Source organism: Cynocephalus volans, chromosome X (assembly GCF_027409185.1).
Source record: "Cynocephalus volans isolate mCynVol1 chromosome X, mCynVol1.pri, whole genome shotgun sequence".
Classification (NCBI taxonomy): Eukaryota; Metazoa; Chordata; class Mammalia; order Dermoptera; family Cynocephalidae; genus Cynocephalus; species Cynocephalus volans.
The window spans coordinates 53,592,221-53,609,381 of record NC_084478.1 but is presented as its reverse complement, the minus strand read 5'-3'; the positions used below and the strand labels follow the sequence as shown (position 1 = coordinate 53,609,381).

Here is a 17,161-nt window from a genome sequence, read left to right as displayed (position 1 = left end):
TGATTTAAAAAAGCATTGATATGCAACTATCTATCTCCATTCAGTAAAAATCATGAATTTCAATCAATAAAAGCATAGGACAACCAAGAGTTTCCTTTATGTCCTGCAGCAATCTGACACTTCATCCTGACACTTTATCCCTCCTAGCAGTTTTTGGCTGGGCAACTACATTAGTTTTTGATTGTCTTTATTTCTGAATTTAGAGTTGGAGGGCACCCACGAATGGTCAAATTCTCTCTCTGACTGTGAAGGTATTAGCATTTTATTGCTATAGTTCTCATTTCAGTTTTGTTTTCTATGTCATAAATGAAAAAGTGATCATTTCTTTTTTTTTTTTCTTATCTCTGGTTTCAAATCTATTCCCTGAAATATTAAATCTCTACTGTTCTTAGGTGAGTTGGGGTGTCTTTATTTTGCAGTTTCTCTCTCAAGTCTGGTATCACGTTGCCTTCTCCTGCCTGCTGTCTTCCTTCTGGTGGCAATGTTAAGGCTCCTGGTTGTGATACCATTGAATGTGGCTTATGTGGAAACTGCCTTAGATAGGCTCAGGAAATCTTAGGGGACTTCTGCAGGGCCACAGTGGAAGATGGATCCTTCTAAACAAAGACGCTGAAGAGAGGGAATTCAGCCTGTTTGGGCTGTAGCAGATCAATGAGAAAGCACACCGTCCCGGAGAAGCCTTCGTACAAGCTGTATATACTTTCAAGGACCCGAGAACCAGTCTTGAATTCCTCAGTAAATAAGAATTGAGCAAACCTATGAGAAAAAGAAGAAAATATGAACAGTTTTAGCATGAGTGTTTTCATATTATTGGCCTTGGGGTTGCTTCTTCCTCTTCTGCTAAATCAAAGTTTTAGCATTATTTTCTCTTTTAAAGAAAACCTTTTTCTCTGTAAGAAAAAAAAAAAAGTGAGGATATGTTATGTAAGTGTGAATGTTTCACAGCAAATTGTGCTGGCAAGCAAAACCAACTATTTTCAGAGTTTGCAAAGCAAAGCAGTTTGGGTATTTTCTGAGGATTTCATTCCTTCTGTCATCCAATAATTAAACATAAAAAAGACAGATAAATTGCCCTACTTCTATTTATCTTGAATAGAAGAAAATTGATATATGACTGTTGCTTTTTAAAAAGTAAATATGCTATATTTCTATAGATATATCATTTCTGAGCTAGGTTTTATTTACAGGTGACAGAGGGAACAGAGACTGAAAATAAATGGACAAGATCTTATATAATTTGTGCTTTAGGCAAACAAAAAATAAGATGAATGGGAAAAGGAAAGCAATGAGTTTTATGCAATAAAAAATAGCAATAAGTCATAAAAAAAGCAATAATCATAACATCAAATAGCAAACTCAGCTATAAGATTATTTTTAAGACATCAATCTTAAAAATAACTCACAGGTCTCTAAATTATCTATGAAAGACCTATTTTCTTTACCCTACATTTGCCACAAATCTTATTATTTACAATGAATAACATTTTTCTAGTAGTTTACAACTTTTAAAGTGCTATCACCTACCTCATCTTTATACCAATTTGCTCTACTAATTCCCATCAACAACAAAATAATCACCAATTCAGAGGCTGGAGCTTATAGCTTGGTAAGGCTCGAGGGCTGATACTGCTGTAAATTTAGATATTGCTACTACATAGGGTATCCTATGAAGAGTATTTACTTATTTGTTCTCTTTAGGGCTCTGGGAATTATGATGGAAACTTAAATCAGCAGGAAACAGATTGCAATTCTTTTTAGTATAATTTTTCTGTCAACTGTTTTTCTGAATATGCAACAATTTTTAAAAGGAATTTTAAATTTTAAATAGTAGAATAATGATGCATCTTACCAGTTAATTCAAAATTTGTAATCATGTAATGAAGTCAGCACCTACACATTCGGCGGGGGCAGTGGGGTCATTAACCTTTCTAGTGCTATGTGTCATTTGGTAGTCTAGACTGCTTCTCAGAAAAAGTGTTCAAATGCATAGAATAACATACACAAGATTCTGAAGGAAATTACTTATATAAAGCACAGTTAGCAAATTTTTTAAAACCAAATTTGTAATACAATAGCACATATATTCTTAATAAACAATAAATAACAAGAACTAGTAGTGGTTCTAATTACTGACATTTTAAAATACTGATAGGAGTAAAATATATTTCACAACGTTTGCAACAAGAGTAATATGACATGAGAATATGACTTTTATCGGTTGCAGAGTCAGAGCTATTGGTAATACTTCTGTGACTTTTAAAAAAAATTATTTTATATTGTAGTTTTTTTTACCTATATTCAGAATTGAAGAAAATGCTATATTTCAGTTTGAGATGTAATCTTTTTCTCAATTTCATGAACCCTAGATAAAGAACTGCTGGCATAATAGAAAAAGGAAGGGCTTTGAGTTGAGATACCAAATTTGATAATTTCATGTTACATGACTTTTAGCAAATTTTTTCATTTGACTTTAAAATGGTGACATTGCAGATTTGCATAAGATTATCTGTAAAGATTAATGATACTACATATTAAGCTTTGAGCATATAGCAACCATTTGATAAATGGAAAATATTTTTCCACATAAGCATATCATGATAGAATATTTGCAAAACAGAGAAAACCATTCTACCATACTATGAAAGAAAACCACAGTTAATTTTGCTTGTTCTTTTTCTGACCTTTTTTCCTATAAGCATTGACTGATTTATTACATTATTATATATTATTAAAATGTATACAATCTGGTGTCATGCATTTTTTTTTTACTTAAAAAATATGATAAATATTTTTGTGCTGTCCAAAATAATTTCTAAAAAATACTGTCTGGCTACTGTCAGGCTAAGGCTAAGGCTGATGTTGCGTATCCTGCTCACAGCACCAGCTGTCTAGCTCTTAATCCCATTTGTGATGCCAATCATTAAGCTAGGTGACCACACTAGTTGTCACGGCTCTTTTACCTGCCGGTAATCCTGCACTGACTGGGCTGATGGTTGAGCTAGGGCTTGTTCTCGAGCTCCCAGACCACTCAAGCCCATTCACAGACTGGTTCACAAACCCTTCACACACCAGGCTGGGTCACCAGACCCCACACAGCCAGGTCTCTGAGCTAGGTAACCAGCCACACAGTCCTCGGAAGCTGCAGGTCTGGAAAAACATGGCCATGCAGGGCAGGTGCCCGAGGCAGTAAAACACCAGCCAAAGCAGTGCTGCCTTGCAGGCTCAGTTACTCTACCTACAAACGCAATGTTTACTGAACTACCCTGAACCGGCTCTGAGGCACAGGGAGCCTGACCAAATTGTTCCATTTTCCCAACAAATACACAGCAATTTCCAATAGTACCAATAATGTACGAGAGCAGCAGTTTCCTTGTATTCTGACCTTTACTGTGTGTTATCATTTCTGAAAAATGTTAATATTAAAGAGAAAATGACTGTTTAAAAAATCTGCCCAATGGTGCAAAAATCAAACTAACAAATGTACTTTTCTAAAAAAAATCTCCATCAAAATGAAAGTCAAAATGGTAAAGAACTAAAAAGAATCAAAGACACTGAGAATAGTACAGATCAAACCCTTTTGATTACGACCAAAACTGAATGCTGAGGAAAATTGATAGATCTCTGAGTTATTATTATTTTTAATAGAAAGATAAAAGGTTTTGTAATTAAGCATTTCTTTAACTCTAGAAAATAACAAAATGAAGTCAGAAAATAAATTAGGTATCAAAAGAGAAAAACAAAAATCATTAATAAACAATACCAAAGCCAGTTCCTTGAAAGGATGAACAGATAGAAAAAAAATGCTAGTGCATCTAAACAAGAAGGAAAAGCATTAGGAATGAGAAAGGCATGTGACCACAGATATGGGAAATTAAAAATATTACAGAACTATACTATTAGAGCTCTTTGTCAAAAATTTGAAAATCCATACAGACTAGATAGTTTTAAAGAAATATATTCACTACCTAAATAAAACAGGTAGAAAACCTGAATAACTGAATACTCATAGAAGAAAATGAAAAGGGAATCAAATATTTTTCTGCAGCCATAAATTCCAACTGTCTGTTAAAAGAATAATAGGTAGTGACCAAGTGATTTTTGTTCCATGGAGGTACATACTGTTTGACATTACTGTTTCAGGAACTGCCAAAATTAAGGAAGCCTACCCAATTTGGGCCATATCATTTTTTAACTTTAAATAATAATGAAGTGGAAATTTTAGTACTCTAAGCAATGAAATGCAATGCCCAAACAATACTTAGATATCTGTACATTTTTAGTCTTCTGCCTCTTAGTGTGAAATTTAAATTGTCCAAGGGGACCTGGACTCTAGAATCCTATAACCAAGACTCTGTAAGCTAGGACTGGCCTGTCAGAAAATAGAGGGGTTGTTCCAATGTTTTCTAATAGACTTTCTAGGGCATGAGAACCTCTGATGAAATTTATCTCAAAGGTAAAATCCCATTGGCCTGGATAAAATCCAAAATGACTTTCTTTTGCTACATTTGGGCAACAACAGGTCAGGCTTCCACCTAAACAGATTATGGAGCCATGAATCAAATATATTAACAGGATTCCTAAACAATAGAGCTTCAAATAGAGGACTTACATATGTTAGCATTTCTCCGTCAGTGCGTACATGCAAATATCATAGAAGATTTTTTATGGTTTCTTTTAAATATTGAATATTAGATAAGTTGGCTTGGCAAGGCCTTTCTGAGAAAATGACTTTTGAGTAAAGGTGTGAATGAAATGGGGAGCTAAGAGATATATGTAGAAAGTGAGCATTATAGGTGAAAGAACCAAAACTTCAAAGGCCTTAAGGTGAAAGTTACCTGGCACACTGGTAGAATTACAAAGAAGCCCATTGTGGTAGAGAGAACCAGGAGGAAGAAGAGTAGGGGATGAGATCAGAGAGATAATAGGAAGCTAGGTCTTGTAGGACACTCATTCATAGAAGAGACTTTGGCATTTACTTTGAGTCACATGGGAAGCCATTGAATTACCTTGAACAGAGGACTGTCGCAATCTGACATAATATACATTATAAGAAGCTAATATAAAAGATGATGGCAAAACATAAAAGCATTCTTAATAAAATAATCATAAAACCAAGAATGTTTACTATTCCTCTTACTACTGAACACTTTGGGGATGCACGCATAGAGGACTCATGCAATAGGAAACAACAAAAAAAGTATACATATGAGGAAGGAAGTAAGAGAATCATAATTATTTGCAGATCATGTGTGTTTATTTAAAAAATCCAATGGAATCTAATGAAAAACTAATAGAAACAGTAATGGAGTTCATTAAGGTGCTGGACATATTATGATATTTATGAAAACTAAGATACTTATAAGATTTATATGAAGAAGTACATCTTAGAATTAATAAACTGCATGTTTCAAAGAGCCTTCATAAATACCAGTGATAAACAACCTGGAAATATAATGGAAGAAAAAATTCCACTTACAATAAACCTGAAAACATGAATAACTAGGGATAAAATTAATAAGAAACATACAAGACCTTCTTCATAAGATCAAAACTTTACTAAATGACATTTTTAAAACCTTAAATGTATACTATGTTCCTGAATAGAAAAACTCACAAAGATTATAATTCTCAGGAACCTGTAAATTCAATGAAATTCCAATCAAATTTCCATAGGATATTTTAAAAATTTGACAAATTGCTTCTAACATACAACTGGAAGAATAATTGAGAGAGAATAACTAAGAAAAGTTAGAAATAAATGAATAATGAAATATATAACTAGATAAATGGAACAGAAGAAAGTCCAGAAACAAACTCATATATTTATATAAATCCAGTTTACAATAAAATTGGAATTTCAAATCATGGGGGTAGTCAATAGATGCTATTACATTTTTTTCATTTTTTCAGTAAACAAAGATAGATACCCATCTGACACCATTTAAAAAAGTACATTTTTAGATGAATCAAAAATTTGAATGTTAAAATAAAATCATTAAGGTACTAATATCAATGTAAATTGATCTTTTTGTAATGTTGGAGTGGGAAAGGTCTTTTTAGCATTAACACAAAACCTAGAAATCTTAAAGGAAAGGTTGACAACTTTGACAAGAAAAATACTCAAAACTTCAAAAGACTATGAACAAAGTTGAAAGAAAAATGGCAAAGTAGGAAATTATTTATAGCATAAATTGACAAAGAGTTTCAATTCTTAATATAAACATCACAATCAGAAAATAATAGGCAAGGATAAAGACAAGCTAGTTATAGACCAAGAAATATCTGTGGACCTAATAATTTCAGTTCTAAAATTTCTCTGACAAAAACATTTATGCAAGCGATCAGAAATGTACATATTGGATATTTGGGGCAATTCTCTTTGTATTAGTAAAGACTGCACATATATCAAGTGTCCATTATTTAAAGATTGGTTAAATTAATTGCAGTATACACATAGTGAATAAATATATAGACATTTATAACAATGACATAGATCTATACAAATTGAAATGAAGAATGTCCCTTAAAAATTGTTCATTTAAAATTGTAAGCTTCAATCACTACTCACAATAGCCAAGATATAGGTTTAACCTAAGTGTCCATCAATAGATGAATGGATTTATAAAAAAATGTAGTATATATACACAGTGGAATACTACTCAGCCATAGAAAAGTAATGAAATCCTGTCATTCATGGCAACATGGATGAGACTAGAAGACATGTTAAGTGAAATGAGTCAGGCACAGAATGAAAATACTGCATGTTTTCACTCATGTGAAACTAAAAAATTGAGCTCATAGATTAGAAAGCAGAAGTGTGGTTACTAGAGGTGGGGAAAAGTAGTGAGTAGAGGAGGTGTGGGGTAGTGGGGTAGTGGAGAGGTTGATCAATGGATACAAACTTACAGCTCCATAGGAAGAATAAGTTCTAGTATTCTATAGTATGGTTAGGTGACCATAATTACAAACAATTTATTGCATATTTTCAAATAACTAGAAGAGAGGATTTTGAATGATCTCAGCACAAAGAAATGATAAATTTTTGAGGTGATGCTAATTACCATGATTTGATCATCACACATTATATACATGTATCAAAATATCACTCTGTACCCCATAAATATGCACAACTAATATGTGCCAATTAAAAATAATTTTAAAATTATATGCTGAAAACAGTATGCATAGTACTGTTATACATACAAAATAGTAAGAGCCTATGAAAATATACATATACACACATACATATATACATATGTGAGGGTACTTCAAAAATTTCATGGAAAGATTTGTATTATCTTTTAATTCCATTTTTCAATAAAGTTTTTTGTAGTACCCTTGTATGTGCAGAGTATTTCTGGGAAGATAACCAGGAAACTGGTAATGCTGATTGTCTCCAGGGAAGTCAATTACATGGCTAAAGGGCACAGGGGATGTGTTCTTTTTTGCACTTTTAAAAACCATGTGACTATATCAATTCACAACATTAATTAGATTAAAATTTTGGAAAAAAACAAAATGAAGAACAGCTGACCTTTGTGTTTGGTAGATGTATTTAGAGTTTCCCGTGAGCCAGTACAGCAGCAAGAAGACATAGGCACTGCCAACTACACCATGGCAAATCCCTAGCCCCTTCTTCAGCAGGCCCTTTTGCCACATGCGTTCCCCACACCGGATGCATGTGTCCAGGTATGGTGGTTTCTTGGAAACCAGATAAGCTTTGGCAAACAGATAGGCAATTCCTGTGAAAACATCAAAGACATTAGAGGTGACTTTCAGGGCTTAATACTATAAAGAAGAACTTCTCGAACTATAAAATGCTCAGGAATCACCTGAGTATTGGTAGAACACAGATTTTAATATGGTAGATCTGAGGTGGGGCCTGAGATACTGCACTTATAATGAGCACCCTTCTGGGGACCACACTTTGAGTAGTAAGGCTATATAGAATGTTCTGCAAGGCGGGGAGTCTTATCTTCCCTGTGGGATTTAGTTTGTTTTAACTGTATTATAGGGTTGGCCTCTAGAGAAAGAGCAACATTTTAATTGAAATAAGTACACAGATTGATAAAACCCATAATTTATTTTACAAATGGGTTAATATTTAATGATGCATACTCTGGTAAGTGTTGTACATATAAGGCTATTTAGAATGACTAAATGTTTATACAGCTAACCCATTCCCCAACAGAGGTTCAGAATTTGTAATGCTTAAGTACTCATAACTATATACCTTTTCTGAAGAGCAAAACTGGGAGTCTTTCCCAGAACAACAGTGTTCCCAAACAACCTTGCCAAGACTTCTACTCCAGCTGTGAAGTGAGTCCTTTCCAACTTGTTTCTTCCAAGGAAAAAATATATTCCTTTAAAACTTGTCAACAAAACTAGTATCAATTACAAAGGCAGGAACAGAAACAAAGAGAAGGCATAGCTATTAATAGAAACAATTTTCCGCAAGTTCCAGCTGTTCATATTCAGGGAGGAGATTAGTAATACAAGCTCACTTTCTCTCCTTCATAGCCTACCTTTCTCCTGTGTAAAAACTGGGAAAAACTGAAATGTGGTATGTTGACTAGCTTATTCATCAGAATTATCTCACCTTTCATTGCTTTGACTAGGCTATTTTACAGTTCTGTAGAGTTAGAAATTACCTGGTAGAAAACTGATAGTAATGTAAATAATCCCTGTCCCTAGAAAGTCACATTCTGTCTGGTAGAGGCTAAACTGACTTTGCTCTGCCTTTGTGGAAGAAGACAGTTTTGCATTTCATTTCATTCATTTCGGCATTCCTAATAACCTATATAAATGTATCTGCTCTTTATATTTTACCTTGGACCAGTTGTAACACTCTTCTGGTCCCCTCATTAATTAATGAGCTAGAACTGATGACTCTCAGGCTCCGAGGCACCAGCTCCAACATGTAAGCCCCTTCAGGATCCAGGCTAGGTGAGTCCCTGCCCCCAAGAGGCTTGAAGTGACAACACCCAGGCCCTGAGGCAGCGACAGGCAGCTGGGTGACAGCAAAACTCCCTGCCACTGCTGCAGATACCAGGGTGGAACAAGTGAATCATGAAACCCTTCGCCACAAAGAATAAACACCAGTGGAGAGATACTGGGAATATGAAAAACCAAGAAATTATGACACTGCAAAAGGATCATAATAACTCTAAAGTTCTAGATCCTATAGAATAGGAAGTCCTTGAAATGACTGACAAGGAATTTCAAGCAACAATTCTAAGGAAACTGAATGAGATACAAGAAGACTCAGTTAGACAGCACAACAAAATGAGAAAAAGTATATAGGAGCTGAAAGAGGAAATGTACAAAGAAATCAATGCCCTGAAAAAGAACATAGCAGAGCTTGTGTAGCTGAAGGATTCATTCAATGAAATAAAAAACACAACAGAGAGTTTAACTAGCAGGCTAGAACAAGCAGAGGAGAGAATTTCTGACCTTGAAGATGGCTGGTTCAAAATAACATAGGCAGACAAACAAAAAAAGAAAAAAAGAAAAGAAAAAAGAATTTTAAAAATGGAAGAAAATCTAAGAGAGATAACAGACAACCTTAAGCACTCAAATATCCAAATCATGGATATTCCAGAAGGGGAAGAAAAAGGAAATGGCATTGAAAACATATTCAATAAAATAATAGCAGAAAACTTCCCAGGTACAGGAGAGATACAGATCTTCATAATCAGGAGGCTCAAAGATCCCCAAACATATTCAACCCACAAAGGTCCTCTCCAAGACATGTCATAGTCAAACTGGCAAACTTCAAAGAGAAAGAGAGAATCTTAAAAAGAAGCATGAGAGAAGTGTCAAGTCACCTATAAGGGAGCCCCTATTAGACTAACATCAGACTTTTCACTGGAAACTCTAAAAGCCACAAGAGAATGGGATGATATATTCAAAATACTAAAAGACAAAAACTGCCACCCAAGAATTCTTTACCCAGCAAGGCTATCCTTCTGAAATGAAGGTCAAATAATATATTTCTCAGACAAACAAAAACTGTGGGAGTTGACTACTACACACACAACCAGCCTTACAAGAAATTCTGAAGGGAGTACTAGGTCTGGTACCTGAAAAACAACCATCACTACCATGAATACTCAAGAAAGAACAAAACCCACCAGTAGAATAAAAATGCTAACAACAAAGAGAAAAAGAAGTTTATCAACCATCCCAAGAAACCAACAAACACTTAAGACAAACGGTAAGGAACAAAATATATTTAAAACATCCAAACAAAATCAATAAAATGCCAGGAGTAAATCAACACCTTTCAATAATAACTCTTAATGTAAAAAGACTGAACTCCCCACTCAAAAGACACAGACCGACTGACTGGATTAAAGGAAGGACCCAAAAATATGCTGCTTTCAAGGCTCAACTCACCAGTAAAGACACACATAGACTAAGAGTGAAAGGAAAGAAAAAGATAACCAAGCAAATAGAAACAAAAAAAGAGCTGGAGTAGCTATTCTTATAACAGATAAAATAGACTTTAAAACAAAAACCGTAAAAAGAGATAAAGAAGGCTACTACATAATGATAAAAGGATCTATGCAACAAGAAGAAATAACAATCATAAATATATATGCACCCAACACCCGAGCAGCCAGATTTATAAAGCAAACACTATCAGACCTAAAGAAAGAGATAGACACTGATACCATAATAGTAGGGGACCTGAACACACCACTCTGAACATTGGACAGATCATCTAGGCAGACAATCGACAGAAAAACACAAGACCTAAACAATACTTAAGACCAATTGCACTTAGCAAATTATCTATAGAACATTTCATCCAAAAACCTAAGAATATTCATTCTTTTCATCAGCACATGGAACATTCTTCAGGACAGACCACATTAGGTCACAAATCAAGTCTCAACAAATTAAAAAACATTGGAATTATTCTGTGTATTTTTTCAGACCACAATGGATTAAACTGGAAATCAATAACAAACAAAGTCTGGAAACTATACAAATACATGGAAGTTAAACAACATTCTACTTAGTGATATATGGGTCCAAGAAGAAATTAAGCATGAAATCAAAAAATGTGTTGAAAATAATGAAAATAATGACACATCATACCAAAACCTGTTGGATACTGCAAAAGCAGTACTAAGGGGGAAATTTATCACATTACATACTTACTTCAGGAGAATGGAAATAATGCAAGTAAACATCCTCATGCTTTATGTTGAAGAATTAGAAAAAAAAGAACAACCCAAACTCAAAGTTAGTAGATGAAAAGAAATAATTAAATCAGAGCAGAACTAAATGAAATAGAATCCCAAAAGATGATACAACTGATGAATGAAACAAAAAGTTGGTTTTCTGAAAAGATAAATAAAATTGACAAACCATTAGCAAGGCTAACTAAAAAATGAAAAGAAAAGACGCAAATAACAAAAGTTAGAAATGGAAAAGGTGATATTACAACAGATACTTCTGAAATATAATAAATCATTAGAGACTACTATAAACAACTATACACCAACAAATTTGAAAACCTAGAGGAAATGGATTAATTATTGGACACACACAAACTACCAAGACTGAGCCCAGAAGACATAGAAAATCTGAACAGACCGGTAACAATCAAAGAGATTCAAGCTGTTATCATCAGTCTCCAAACAAAGAAAAGCCCAGGACCGGATGACTTCACTGCAGAATTCTACCAAAACTTTAAAGAAGAATTAGTACCAATTCTCTGCAAACTATTCCAAAAAATTGAAACAGAGGCCATTCTCCCAAACTCTTTCTATGAGGCAAATATCACCCTGATACCAAAACCAGACAAAGAAACAACAACAACAAAAGAAACACTACAGGCCAATATCTTTGATAAATGCAGATGCCAAAATCCTCAATAAAATACTAGCTAATAGAATACAACAACACATACAAAAAATTATACACCATGATCAAGTGGAATTCATCCCATGGATGCAAGGTTGGTTCAACATATGCAAACCAATAGATGTGACATACCACATCAATAAAATCAAAGACAAAAATCAAATGATCATCTCTATAGACACTGAAAAAGCATTTGACAAAATTAAACATTCATTCATGATAAAGACTCTCTATAAAAAGTATATAGAAGGAAAGTATCCCAACACAATAAAAGCCATGTGTGACAAACCTACTGCCAATATCATCCTGAATGGGGGAGAAGGTGAAAGCTTTTCTCTTAAGAACAGGAATAAGACAAGGATGCCCACTCTCATCACTCCTATTCAACATAGTGTTGGAAGTACTAGCCAGAGTAATCAGAGAAGAGAAAGAAATAAAGGGCATCCAGATTGGAAAAGATGAAGTCAAACTGTCCTTGTTTGCAGATGATATGATCCTATATACAGAACAGCCTAAAGACTCTACAAGAAAGCTCTTAGAGATAAATCATTTCAGCAAAGTTGCAGGATACAAAATTAACATGAAAAAATGAGTAGCATTTCTATACTGAAACAATGAAGTAGCAGAAAGAGAAATCAAGAAAGCTAGCCCATTTACAGTGGTCACCAAACAAATAAAATACCTAGGAATAAATTTAATCAAGGGTGTGAAAAATGTTTATGATGAGAACTGTAAATCACTGTTCAGAGAAATTAAAGAGGACATAAGAAGATGGAAAGATATCCCATGCTCTTGGATTGGAAGAATTAACATTGTGAAAATATCCATACTACCCAAAATAATCTACAGATTCAATGCAATCCCCATCAAAATTGCAATGACATTTTTCTCAGAATTGGAAAAAACAATCCTAACATTCACATGTAAGAACAAAAGGCCACAAATGGCCAAAGCAATCCTGAGGGAAAAAAAAAAAAAAAAAAGCTGGAGGCATAACCCTACCTGACTTTAAACTATACTACAAAGCTATAGTAACCACAACAGTATGGTACTGGCATAAAACAGATACACAGACCAGTGGAACAGAATAGAGAATCTAGAAATCAACCCAAGCACCTACAGCCATCTGATCTTTCACAATGGTACTAAGACTACACACTGGAGAACAGATTGCATCTTCAGTAAATGGTGCTGGGAAAATTGGACATTCATATGTAGGAGAAAGAAACTAGACCTGTGCCTCTCACCATATACCAAAATCAACTCAAAATGGATTAAAGAATTAAATGTACATTCTGAAGCAATAAAACTCCTTAAAGAAAACATAGGGTGAAACACTCCCAGAAGTAGGATTGGGTATAGTCTTTATGAATATGACCCCAAAAGCACAGGCAACCAAAAGAAAAATAAACAAATGGGTTTATATCAAACTAAAAAGCTTCTGTGCAGCAAAAGAAACAATTAACAGAGAGAAAAGACAACCTACAGTGTGGGAGAAAATATTTGCAAAATATACATCTGACAAAGAGTTAATAACCAGAACATACAAGGAACTCTTAACAGCAAAAATACAAGTAACCCAATTAAAAATTGGGCAAAGGAACTGAATAGGCATTTCTCAAAGGAAGATATATGAATGGCCAATGGACACGTGAAAAAATGCTCAACATCACTAAGCATTTGGCAAATGAAAATCAAAACCACTTTGAGATACCATCTCACTCCAGTTAGGATGGCTAATAACCCAAAGACTGAGAATTACAAGTGCTAGCAAGAATGCGGAGAAAAAGGAAACTTCCTACACTATTGGTGGGACTGCAAAATGGCGCAGCCTTTTTGGAAATGGTATGGAGTTTCCTCAAACAATTACAGATGGATCTAACATATGACCCAGCTATTCCACTGCTGGGTATATACCCAGAGGAATGGAAATCATCATGTGGAAGGGATACCTGTACTCCCATGTTTATTGCAGTGCTATTTACAATAGCCAAGAGTTGGAACCAGCCAAAGTGCCCATAATCATATGAGTGGATAAGGAAAATGTGGTATATCTACACAATGGAATACTACTCTGCTATGAAGAAGAAGAAAAAAAAAAAAAAACCAGAAATACTACTATTCACAGCAACATGCATGGACTTAGAGAAAGTTATATTAAGTGAAATAAGCCAGGCACAGAAAGAGAAATACTGCTTGTTCTCACTTATCTGTGGGAGCTAATAAAAATAATTAAATAGTTCTACATACAAATAAATGGGAGGGGAAAAAAAGAAGACAGAACAATCACAACAATTCCTTGAACTTGTTAAAATAAGTGAACATATATGATGTTAATGGTGGGGGAGGGAGGAGAGGGTGAGCAAAAAGAGGAATTGGTAAATGGACACAAAAATCAACTACATTGTGTATTGATAAATTAAAATAAAAATATTAATGAGCTAAAATGTTTGACATAGGTTCATTTTATATTTGTATGAGAGTCATGATTTGTTCCTCTTTTAAAAGTTATCCTTTAAAACTCCCTGTAATTAACACTTACATAGCAACAGGCTCTTTGCTCAGCCAAAGTTTTCCAGTCAAACACTGAAAACAGTTATCTATAGCATCGTCCTCCTTCAGTTTCAGGAACAAAGTATCTTCCACAAACTAAAGAATGATTTTAAAAGAATTTAACCTTTTAAAATTCACATTCATTCATTGACTACATCCATTCATTTGAAAGTGGTCATTGATACTGTATGCACAGCCTTAGGAAAAGCCAGCTTCATGGGCATGCCTCCTGTGCAGGCCCACAGTCAACAACCCTTAAAAGGGTACCATGCTGTGTTTAATGCTCTGTTGTTGCCATCTTGAAGTTCTTAATAATTTTTCTAAAAAGGGCCTGCTCTTTTATTTTGCACCGAGCCCCCCAAATTATGTAGCCAGTCCTGGCCCTGAGTGATATAAAATAAATGCCAAACATGGCTCCTGCCCTTCAAAAAGGCACTGTCTAAAAAGGTTCTTTTGAAAAGAAGAGATTGCAGATGTGTAATGCCTTGGCTGGCTTCACATTCCACACTGGCATTTCTTACAATATTTCATCCTAGGACCGAAGCAGGCTTCACCTTGCACTTCTTTCAATGTCCTACTCTAGGCTGCAATCACCCCCATCCCCTTCACTCATCCTCTTCACACCTGGGTGTACTCTTAGTTCACGGAATACGCATTGGCTCCTCCCTAGACTGGCTATCCCAGCACGATTTCACTTCAGGTTGGGTCCTCCACTAACCTGGCTGCAGCCTCCAGCCACTCACTTCCAGCTGAGTATCCCTCAAGTGGAAGCTCCAGTTCTCCAGGGAAAGGGGTGTGGCGGGTGCTAGGGGAGGCTGCTGCTACGCTGGTCTTGGCCCCCATGTTTGCCGTGAAGTCCCAAGCTCTGCTGAGCATGAGCGTAAAGGGATGTCAGGATCTCCCTGCCGATCCTCCCACGCCCACGGCTGTGCAGAGAGCTGGCCAACGGGGACTCGTTCGAGCTCAACCTGCAAATGCCAACTCAGGCATCAAGCGAAGAGCCTGAAAGAGCCCGGGAAACGTGGCTTCTTCCACGACTCACACTGCCCGTTGAAGGCGACTGCCTCATGGAATGTAAGGTGACCACCTGGCAACACAGCACCACTAACCCGGCATGGTTAACCCACCAACTATGGCTTCTCTTGCCTTCAATGAATCCCTCAGATGTGCCTGCTGGTGAAGTATCCAGGAGATTATGTTTGGTTCGACATCAAGCCACGGCCATTTGCAAAATACACTTTGGAAGCATCAGACAGCTATTTACCTACCACGTCAAGATCTGAGTATACCGATTAATTCTCTGGCATCACTCAGCCTAGAAGTACTCACTGTTGACTTAAAGACAATGGAATGCGAGAAGCCCATGTCTTGGACACAAAGATGTTTCACTTCAGGGAGGGGAGGAGGTGATGCTGTCACTGTTATGTGATCAGCTGAGGGTGACTCTCCAAATGTGTTTGCCGGGAGTGACCTGTGTGCTACTCCCAGGTATAGAAGAGGAAGACATGAGCTTTGCTAAGGCTAGGGTTGTTCCGTGGCCCTCTGTGAGGAAACACACATTTATGGGGTGGTGGGCATCTGGTGGGTGTCTGTAAATACGAGGTTCAATGCGTATCATGTGGCACGAAAGGCATTTTGGGTTTAGAGGAACACATCTCCCAAAGAGCCCTGAGCACACCCCAGACGTTATTTCCTTCCTTCTGGGGCCTCTCCTGTGAATCAGCCAGAGGCCAAGCAAGATTCTTTTGCTTAGACAGATGGTGGGAAGGGGCAGTGAGAGAGTATGTGGCCAGCAGAAGGAGCAGAGAGGAACCCAGAGTTGGGAGTGCTTGCTTCATGCACCCCCATCTTCTTCCTCTGCATGGCACTCAACCGCCTCCCCACAAGGCTCGGCACGGGGTGAGCCCGGGCACTGGGCCATCGCCTGAGCACCAGGCCCACCTGAGCCTTGGGTTCGGGCACCTGAGCAGCTGGTATTAGGGGAGGAGATCGACGCAGCTACGGATGAAGTTCTACCGTGGGCCACGTGCCATGCAAAGCAGCAGTTTACAGCACACGTGGCCTTCATCTCTGGGAAAACCCAGAGATGAAGGGATTCTTACTACCCTTTTACACACGAGGAAACCTCTGCTCAGAGGGAATAGATGAATGCCAAAGATCACATGACAAGAGAGCGGCGACCTGGGATCTGAAACCCAGGTCCTCTGAACTGTTGTTGAAGTCGCTGGGTAGCCTGTGACCAACCATCTGAGAAAGGCCAGCAGGCAGCAGAGGAAGGCCCTCTTGGGTGCCATGGACTGTCAGCCCACAGGCAAGCGGACAGATGGCTAGGGGACTTCCTGTGATACCTATTTCTAACGTAAAACGGCACAATGAAAGTTTTAAAAAGCCTTGCGGGTCCATCACTTGGGACAAAATTTACACAGAGTATACTTCTACCTCTCTAGACGCATATGCAGCTAGTGACAGCTCTATGTTGTTCTAAGAAACACAAGATCTTAGACAGCTTAGGTGTTTCATCTGAGAATGGGATCGATAATCGTGTTCGTGATGGAACACGTTAACAGAGAAGTCAATTCATTAATCTTTCCTAAGCAGGAAGAACTGCTTGAGTTGCCTGTTTGAGGCCAGACAGTACCTTTGATATAATATTACTACTGAATTTACCAGTGTCCGAAAGAGGACAGGTGGATCCGTATCCGTAGCTCACAAAGGATCACAGCAGTAGCCC

General features: G+C 36.7%; 1 protein-coding gene across 1 annotated transcript; it reads right to left on the bottom strand.

The window, feature by feature from the left end:
• Window positions 1–596: 596 nt before the first annotated feature.
• Window positions 597–15,273, bottom strand: LOC134367993 (lanC-like protein 3). The gene is made up of 4 exons (XM_063084624.1): window positions 15,174–15,273; window positions 8,830–9,039; window positions 7,535–7,742; window positions 597–756 (listed from the first exon to the last, which is right to left on the bottom strand). Exons 1-4 carry the CDS (start codon window positions 15,271–15,273, stop codon window positions 597–599), a joined length of 678 nt encoding a protein of 225 aa, XP_062940694.1.
• Window positions 15,274–17,161: the final 1,888 nt, after the last annotated feature.

Excerpts from the sequence above, each read along its gene's own strand:
- LOC134367993 (XM_063084624.1), bottom strand. The coding sequence starts at position 15,273 with ATGGGGGCCAAGACCAGCGTAGCAGCAGCCTCCCCTAGCACCCGCCAC. Across the intron at positions 9,040-15,173 it reads TGAGGGATACTCAGCTGGAA|CAGTGGCAGGGAGTTTTGCT; the intron begins GTGAGTGGCTGG and ends TGGTATCTGCAG. Across the intron at positions 7,743-8,829 it reads AGTGTTACAACTGGTCCAAG|GAATTGCCTATCTGTTTGCC; the intron begins GTAAAATATAAA and ends ATGTTTTCACAG.